The 9,081-nt window shown below is 66.0% G+C and overlaps 1 protein-coding gene across 2 annotated transcripts; it reads right to left on the bottom strand.

Annotated features, from left to right (window-relative positions):
* Nucleotides 1–1,491: 1,491 nt before the first annotated feature.
* Nucleotides 1,492–7,281, bottom strand: ZBTB42 (zinc finger and BTB domain containing 42). Of its 2 annotated transcripts, none has more exons than XM_082617664.1 (2): nt 5,480–7,281; nt 1,492–4,952 (listed from the first exon to the last, which is right to left on the bottom strand). In XM_082617664.1, the coding sequence occupies exon 2, from the start codon at nt 4,933–4,935 to the stop codon at nt 3,664–3,666; it is 1,272 nt and encodes a 423-aa protein (XP_082473790.1). In that variant the 5' UTR covers nt 4,936–4,952; nt 5,480–7,281; the 3' UTR covers nt 1,492–3,663. The 2 variants fall into 2 exon arrangements, with proteins under 2 accessions (XP_082473790.1, XP_082473791.1); XM_082617665.1 differs by having other exon boundaries at nt 1,492–4,774.
* Between the last annotated feature and the right edge of the window lie 1,800 nt (nt 7,282–9,081).

The raw sequence follows: 9,081 nt of genomic DNA, 5'->3' as shown, positions 1-9,081 counted from the left end.
TTGCCCCGCAGTTCGACCCTTTGCACCCTCCGTGGGCTCCTCCGTGCTGCCCCGGGCGCCACCTGCCAAGGGGGGCTGCGTCCAGCACCACCGGCGTTCCCAAAGTTTGTGCAAAGAGGGCCTGGCTTTGGGACTGCGGGCCAGATGGGCCCCTCCACGAGTGGCCCAGGGGCCAGGCTGGATGCCCTCCCCCCACCCCAGGAGCGGGGGCGACGGCTTCGGGGGTGGGCGTGTCCGTGCGCAGAGTGCAAACGCGGCTGGGCAGAGCCGCCGGCAGGAGGGGTCCCGGAAGCCCCTCCCTAGTCAGCTCTGACCCTAGGCACCTTTTGACTGCCCTCTTCCCCTGCCCGGCTGGCACGGCAACAGCCTTCTCCGGGGCTCTGAGAAGGCCCGGGCTGAGTCATGGGCCCAACTGGGAACATGACAGGGCCTCCCTGCAGGACAGTGGCTTAGGTCCAGGAGGAAGGCTCCGTAGGAGCCAGGCTGGGCAAGGGAGGGAAGGTGCCAGGCACAGCCTCCCAGAAGCAAGGCCTTGCACTTGGGGTTAGGACTGGGGAGGCCTCGAAGCTTGGCCCAAGAACCAGCAGCCCTTCTGGCACCAGTTCAGCTCGGGGCAACTTCTGGGGACCTCTAGGCAAGCAAGGTCCCCCCTCCCTGCCCTTGGGGTCTGTCTCAGCTCTTCCTGGAGGGTGTTTGGCCAGGACTAGGCTTGGGATACATAAGGCCATCTGCCCATCTGTCCCGGGCCTGGTGAGGAAGGCACAGCTCCCAGGAGGCTCAGGGAAGCACCAGCTTCACGGCCGTCGGTGAAGCAGCGGGGGTGGGGGCGCCCTGGAACACCCATACGCACCCGCCCATCAGCCCGGGCACCAGCTGGGCTGGCTCAGGGATCCTGGAACCACCAAGGGGCCAGGCCCGCCCAGCCACCCAGCCAGCCTGACCCCCCCGCCCCGCCCTCTAGACATCAAGCTGGGCTCCACAGGGTGGGGATGGGGGCAGCAGGCACACAACCCCCTCCCAGGCCTGCCCACTTCTTGTGAGGGCCCATCCCGCCCAGAGGGAGGGAGGGGTACAAATGAGGTGTGGAAGGAGGGGAGAGAGCAGGGGAGCTGGGGTTGCCTCTGGATGCAAGGAGACAGGAAGACCCAGAACCACAGGACTGGGAGCCTCAGCTCTGAGTCCCAGGGCCTGCGGGTGCTCAGAAGGCACCCCAAGCGAGAAGCCACGAGGCCTCTCACCAGGTCCCAACCTGCATCCTGCTCCCCGGGCTGCCCCTCCCCCAATTCAGGGTTAACGGGATACAAATCTGGGGAAAGAGTGTCTGTCACCTGTCCATGGCCCTGCCCCAGTCCACTCCACCCATGAGACACAGCAGGTGGCATCTGGGACAGGGCTCCCAGACTGCCCACCACCCACCTGGGTCCCCCGCAGGACCAGCAGTGCCCCCAATTCCCACACGCAGTCCTGTCCCCAGGAATAATCACGGCCGTCTCCGCCTAGCGTGGGCTTTATTACCACTGTCACTGAGACGATGATGAGAACATGGGAAGACAGCACTGATTTCCAGACCTTCACAGCAGGCGGGCACGTGCACACAAAACCTCCCGCAGAATGCTAAGCATCAACAACTGCGCTCTGGGCACCCAGAGCCACCCCCCAGGGGCAGGACAGCAGTGACAGAGGGGCGGGAGGCTGGGCCACCCGGGAGGACCCCACACAGCAGGGTCCACCCGAAATGCATTTACACACGCCTCTGCTACACGATGGCACATGATTAGCGTCTTAAATATACTTGTGTGTGTATGTTTATCTGTTTTATCTGAACCGCATCAGCTATTAAATGTAAAGCTGACCACTCCTCTGTACATTAACTTCACAGTAACTGTTTGCAAAACACAATGAATCCAGTGTTGATAACTCAGGGCAGGCTTCCTGCCCCAGGAAAATAAATTTCTTCCCCGGTGGAAACTCCTTGGGGAAAACCGGGCCCCATGCTCATCTCCCCGCTGCCTGCTGGGGTGGGCGCGCGGCTGCTGGTCCGGCTCAGGCCCCGCCTTTGCTGGACACAGGTGCCCACACAGGCAGACTCACACTCACACACACACACTCACACACACACACGGAAATCCGATCATGAAGCACATCATGCCAAGCGTGAGGTCCCACCAGCCCTTCCAGAGGTGGAGGGGGGCCAGGACAATCAGAAGCGGAGGTCTCCTTCCCCCAGCTCTCTCTCTGGTCCGCAGGCCAGTTGCCCACACACCGGGAGAGCCGAGGGCTTGTAGGGAGATGGTCCCCGCCTGTCCACCTGCTGCAAAGGCCAATGGTCTTCTCACTCCAGACCAGGCAAACGAATAAATACGACATCAAGTGTTGTCAGGGGCCGAGAAGATCATTTAAACTTGAACTCTGACCTCAGCACCACTTCCAGTCACAGCAGAAAGAGCCCATGCAGTCTGGGGAAACCAGGAGCCCAGGTGGCTCTGCCACCTGCGGGACTCCCAGAAGCTGGGGCAGCCCCACCGCTGCCCACCCCCTTGGGTTCCAGCAGCGAGCCCTGTGGGGTGAGCGGGCAGGCAGGGCGGGGTGCCTCCCACCAAGCACGAATGTGGTGGCCTTTTGCATTTTAGGAGCATCAGCAAAGAGGTCCCCCACCGCCCCTCCTCACGAGATGGCTGCTCTCACCCGGGCCCCGCCGCAGGGAAGGGAAACGCTGCAAACATGGCTCCTGGTAAAGAGAACAGCCTTCGGCCCCCCTGCTCAGGGCTCTGGAAATGACCAGCAGCTCCAAGGAGACCCTGAGCAGGCGAAGTGACCTTCGAGGTAGGCCTACCGCTGACCTGCGGTACTCAAGGCGGGCAGCTGCGTTCCCAGCCCCCTCAGTCCACCCTGGGGAGGCTCCGAGGCGCCCTGGATCCTGTGCTTAGGCAGGAGAGCGGCATGGCCCATCACCCATGGGCAGACGTCTGGCAACCTGCGGAGGCTCCTTCTGTATCTAAAGAGAATCGTTTCCAAGTCCCCACTTTCTCTGCCCCGGGATACGCTGCGGTCAGGGTCGAAGGCTCTGGAGGGCCTATCTGCCACCCCAGCGCCTGTAACTCTGGAGCCTCACAGCTTCTGGCTGGTTCTGCTCCTGCCGCCCTGGGGTCCCTGCTGGGGCCTGCACCCCCGTCACACCAGCTGTGCCCTGCTGGCTCTCACTGTGCCCGGGGCCTCCCCTGCAGGGGCTTCCACTGCCACCCACCAGGAGTAGCCCGTTCCATCAGAGCTCCCTGCCGGGGACTCCCACCGGCAGCATCTGTGAGCGTGCGTCCGTCACCGAGCGTGGTGCCAGGCTCACAGGGCACCCCTGAGCCTGCCGGGGAGCTGGTCAAGAGAGCCCGGTGGAGGGTCAACGGGCCTCCTCGAGCTGGGACACTCCTCGGGACTGGCTGAGGGGATGGAGAGGAGGACGGCGTCTGCTCAGGGCACAGCCGGGAGCAGAAGTGAGTTGGCGGAGGAACAAGGCTGGAGAAGGGCTGTCCGTGGGGCTCCCAGTCGGCCCGAGTCTGAGGCCGCGCTCCCAGGGCAGCAGGGTTCATTCCCCCAGGCGGGCCCAGCCTCAGGGGCTTCACCTGCTGAGCTCCGGCCCCTCACACTCCATCCTCACCCCTGCAGCGAAGGTCACACCAGCAGGGACTTGACCAGGCCACAGTGGAACTTGCGGACGTGGCGGTAGAGGTCCCCTGACTGCGTGAAGCGGCGCTCGCACCAGCGGCAGGCGTGGGGTTTCTCGCGCGTGTGCACCACGGCGTGGCGGCTCAGGTTATGCGAGTATTGGAAGCTCTTGCCGCACTGCACACACGTGTAGGGCTTCTCGCCCGAGTGCGTGCGCTCGTGCCTCTTCAGCGTGTAAGTGCAGGAGAAGGTCTTCCTGCAGAGCGGGCAGGTGGGCGCTGCGCCGTCGGGCGAGAGCCGGGCGCGGCTGCCGTCCCGCTCGCGGAAGTGGGCGCTGAGGTGCAGCTGCAGCATGTGGGCGCTGGGGAACAGCTTGCCGCACAGCGGGCAGAGGCAGAGGCGCCCGCCCGGCCGCAGCACATCTTCAATCGCCCCCCGCTCTGCCTCCAGCTCCAGTTCCCCACTGCCCACTTCGCTGACCGGCAGCGGCTCCAAGTCCCCGGCCAGGCGCTGGGCTGCAGGAACACAGGGCGGCTGCAGGGGGCTGTGGGGGCACCGAGGGCTTCTGCTGTCCCCTTGCTCGGACAGTGAGTCTGATTCGTCCTTCACGATCAGCTGGGCCCCTGGCTGCATCCGGCTGCAAGGGGGTGTCTGGAGGACGCAGGGTGGGCGGATTGGCTCCCGCCTCGGGCCAGGCTTCAGCGACAGGTCCAGGGCCCGGTCTGACTCTCCAGGAGCCTGCCAGGGGGGAGGCCCCCGTGCCAGTGGAGGGTGGGTGGCCTTGACCCCAGCGGGAGGGAGCCTGGCCTTCTGGGCGGCTGGACAGAGTGCAGGGGACCAGGCAGACAAGGGGCCTGGGGGCTGGCCAGGCAGCTCTGCCCCAGGGGCAGGCGTCTCCAGGGGCAGCGCGCGCTCCTTCTCCCGGAGCCTGTTCTTGCAGACCTTGACGATGTCGTACATGTGCAGGTAGCTGGCCGCGGCCAGGACGTCCTCGATGGGCAGGCTGCGCAGGTCCAGGCGGCCTTCGTACATGAAGTCCAGCAGACGGCCGAAGGCAGGCGCCGTGACGATGTCGCCGTTGAGCCGCACCGTGTCGCGGCTGCTCGCGGGCCGGTCCCTGTAGAAGAGATGGAAGTAGACGCTGCACGCGGCCAGCACGGCGCGGTGGGCCGGGAAGCGCGCGTCGCCCACCAGCACGGTGCAGTCGCACAGGAAGCCCAGCTCACGCTGCTGCCTCAGGCGGCCCAGCAGCCGCCCGCCGTGCTCCGGGAACTCCATGCCGCCGCGGTCATCACCTGGGCACAAACGGGACTCCCGTGAGCGCGCCTGGAGACGCCGCGGCCGCCGCTCGCCCCCAGTCGCCCGACCAGCCCCCAGCCCTTCCCGGGTGCGGGCAGCGCGGGGAGAGGGGCGCGGGGCTCCGCGCGCAACTGCCCGCCTGGAGCCGCCCTGGGCACCTGCCCGGAGCAGGAAAAACTCGATCGAAAGTAAACAGGAGCCGCTCCGCCGCGGGGGCGGGTCCCGGGACGCGGGCGGAGGGGGCCGGAGTCGCGCGAACCTGCGCGCGTCCCCGCCTGTAGTGCCCCTCCCCGCCAGGGCGCCTCTGAACTTCACTCCCGGGCGGCCGCCTGCCGCGTCCCCCGACGCCCGAGTCGCCGCGCCGCCGCCACCCCCGGCCCGCGCCCCCGCGCCGCCTCCAGCTGCTGCCCGGCCCGCCAGATGCAGCCGCCGCCGCCGCGGGCCCCATTTATGGCAGCACGGCCGCGGGGAGCGGGCCGGCGGGCGGGGCGGGCAGAGCCGGGCGCCCGCCCCCCGCGCTCACCTCCGCCGCCCTGAGCTCCTCTCCGGCCGCTGCCCGCGCCGCACGCCCTCCCCGGTGCCGCCCCGGCGCGCGCGGAGCTGCGGGCAGCGCGCCCCGGCGGGGAGGGCACGGGGACGGGGAGGGCGCCGGGCGGGGCGCGCTCTAACTTGGCTGGCCGGGCAGCACCCGCCGCTCGCCCCGCCCCGGAGAGAGCGAAACTCGGGGCGGGGGCTGGAGGGGGCGGGCCGAGGCGACTTCCCGGAGCGGCTGAACCGCTGAGGTCACCCACGCCGCCCCTTCCCTGTCCGCCCCGCCCGGCCGGGCCCCGCGCGCCGCCATCTGGGGCGCTGGGGTGGGAGGGGACGCGGGCGCGGCGCGGGGGGGGGGGCGAAGGGGGCTCTCTCGCGATACTTGCCGTCTCGTCCTCAGGGTACCCCCCCCATGGGGTCCCGACTGCGCCCGTCTGTTAAGGGACCCCTTCCGAGGACAAGCTCCTCTCCCGGCCAGCGCTGGAGCAAGTCACCCGAAGGCACAGCCGGGACACGGCCTCCTGCCATCTCGCGGGCGCCTGCCCTGGGATGGAGGAGGGGGAGTGCGGGGCCGTAAATATGGAAAAGATGACACCCCCTTTTCGTTGAAAGCCTCGTTTTGAATTCAAGTTAATTTAGCTGGGACCCTCTTCCAAACACTCAGCCGGGTTCCCGACTTTGGAATCTTGAACAGAGAACTCTCATCTTGTCAGCCCACCCAGCAAAGCCTCTGCTGGGAGCCAGGCGCTGAGTGGTGCATTGGGAAAGCGTTGGGGGCTGGGCACGTCCCAGAAGAAGTGATGCGGGTGAGGGGACCATCGCGGTGATGGAGAGAGAGGAATGGGCACCCAGAGCCCGGAGCCAGCGGGAAAGCGTTCAGGCAGAGGAGACACCTCGGAGGGGCTGGGTTGGCGTCCCCCGGGCTTGGTGACTCCGGTGCAAGGGCGCCGTGAAGGTGTGAGGGGACACCCAGGTCTGCTGCGTGAAGGAAAGAGAGCCCGAGAAACATAGAAACGATTTTGGAGAGGTTGGGGCCCCTGGGATGGGGTGCACTGTTGGTGGGAGTCGTTTCCCAGCCACCCTGGGCGGAGCAGGATGAGGCCCTGCGGACCATTGCTCACCTCTTCACAACTATCCTGTTAGTCAGGTGCTCTGATTATGACACCTGTTTAGGTGGAGGTTCGCTAAGGTGCCCAGGGCCACACAGCAGGCAGTAAGTTGTTGGACCAGGATTCAGATGTGGCAGTGTCCTCAACTCTCACCCGCATAGCCCAGCAGCCGGGGAGGAGTAGAAAGGAGGCCTTGATCAGAAGTGGGGGTGGCATTGGGGGAGGGGCTGGATTACAAAGGCCAGGACCCCACTGGCCAGGTATACCAGGGCAGAGGAAGCAGCAAGAGGTGTGGGGAGCCCTCCAGCCATGCTCCTGGAAGTCTGGGACCCCTGGGAGGAAGGGGTTCCTGGCTGTGAGATGGGGTGGGAGCCCCCAGGGATCCTATTCAAACCCTGGTGGGTTGGGGGCCTGAGGAGTGGCCAGAGGCCCCAGGGCCCACCGCAGTTAGGACCTAAAGCCTGAGGGAAGGAAAGCCACATTCTTATACTAAAATACTATTCCTTATCTATCTGAAATTCAAATTTGACCGGACAGCTTGCATTTTTATTTCCTATATTCAGCAGTCTCAGCTTGGAACCCTGGACTCACACTGTGCTCAGAGCCACAGAGACTGCCCTGGCTCCCGTGGCCCAGGCGCTCTGGGGATCCCTTCCTGAGGAGGGCCAACCTCCTCCTCCACACCCACCCCAGCAGGGGGAGCTGATTTCAAGTCAGCTCAGAGTGAACCCGGAGGGGACTGCCTCCTGGGGTCTTGCCTGCCCCCTCCCAACCTCGGGCATGACCCTTAACCTCTTCAAACCTTAATATTCTCATCTGCAAAATGGGTAGCTTAACTGCCAGGCCCGGCACACAGCAAGACCCCAGGCCCTTTCATGGCCAGTCCTCAGGTTCCACACGTTTCTCCCGGGAGAGCCCTTCCCAGCTCCTCCCCAGTCCTTTCTCTGCGCCAGCATCACCCTCTGGGAGCAGTCCTTCCTGATCACCCCCGCTCAGGTCCCCCTAAACCCACGATCTCCTCTGTGGCCTTAGCCTTCTCCAGAGTGCTTCCCACGTCACGTGACCTTGCCACCACCACCCCCACTCCCCGCTGTATCCTTGCTGCTGAGAAGTTGGTGCGGCACAAAGTGCGGGTGCAGTTGTGTCTCTTGAGTGAAAGCAGGGCAGAGGCATCTGTGCGGGATGTCCACGGGTGCCACCAACCTAATCCCGCCTGCTCCGTCGTGCCCACCTGCCCAGCCCTGGCGCACAGCTCCCCAGCCAGGCTAGGAGTGAGGGCCTGGGGCGGGCAGAGTGCCCTGGCCGGCCCTGCCTGGCTGGTAGGACAGAGGGCTCCTTGGCGCCCCGACAGAGGTTGTGGCGCGTGGAGAGGGATCGAAGCGCAGCAGGGCACGCCGCCAGCAAGACGCTGGGGTTGTGCTGGGTAGGGATGGCTAAAGGACGAGAAACCTCACTGGGAGGAGGGGATGGGGGAGAGAGGCCCCTGCATTTTTCTGGTCGGAAGGTCTTAAGTCTTCCTGGAGTTAAGTCCTCCTTAAGGCCCAGGAGGGGCCATCCCAGGCAGCCCCGAGATGGCACTCGGCAGCTAGCAGCCCCTCGGCCCCCAGATCCCCTCTTTGGCCTGGTACGGTCTCGGGTACAAGGATGACAGGAGGCTGTCGCAGTGGTGGGGGCAGAGCTCCCCTGAACGCAGCCAGCCAGGCGGCCATCTGGCCCAGGAGCTGCCTGGAGGCCCCGCCCTGCAGCTGCTGCCGAGACTAGGCAGCCCGGGCTCCGGCCCCTGAGTCCTGCCCGATGGCCGGCAGCTGCGGAAGGTGACAGGGCCGGAGGATCCTGTGCTTTAGGAGGGGGCAGGTGGCCTTCCTCCCCAGGGGCCGGTGCAGCAGTTTTTGTTGCAAACATCTGTCTAAGGGGCTCCTCCGCAGCCTGAGCCTCAGCCAGGGTGGCCGGTGGGTCTGGGTCCTCTCCTTGACATTCTGTCTGGGGGGGCAGGCAGGAGGTGTTCTAGAGAGGAACTCTGCTTTCCCTCCGGAGGCCAGAGGAGGGCGCTGGCCCTGCCCGAAGAGATGCCCCAGCCATAGGGCAGGCTCACGTAGGCGCTGCACGGAATGGGGTGTGGGGCTCACCGCAGGTCACGGGCCCTTGGTGGGCGCACCAGGCAGGGAGGCCTCCTGGAGATGGGCCAGTGGTGAGGAAGCCTGGAGGTTTTGGACCACCGTGATGACACCTCTGGCCAAGATGCTGTCTTCAAATGGCCAGCAGGCCCGAGGACAGCCTGGGGAGTCGCCACGTTATCCACGAGAGGGCGCCCTCCCGGGGGCCCCCAGTGACCCTCGAGGCCACCGGGCCTCCTCTGCCTTCTCCTCAGCGTTGCCAGTGCAGGATGGGGGGTGGGTGCGGAAACCACTCCTGGGAGAACGGTGGGTGGGTGGGATGGTCCCAGAAGGGGGTGAGCGACAGCCAGGTGCCCCTGCAGCGCGGGCCA

This window comes from Mesoplodon mirus, assembly GCF_964341445.2.
Source record: "Mesoplodon mirus genome assembly, chromosome: 4".
Classification (NCBI taxonomy): Eukaryota; Metazoa; Chordata; class Mammalia; order Artiodactyla; family Ziphiidae; genus Mesoplodon; species Mesoplodon mirus.
This window is presented reverse-complemented; position numbering and strand designations above follow the sequence as displayed.

Bases quoted from the DNA above. Each gene is read 5' to 3' on its own strand.
- ZBTB42 (XM_082617664.1), bottom strand. From the start codon at position 4,935: ATGGAGTTCCCGGAGCACGGCGGGCGGCTGCTGGGCCGCCTGAGGCAG.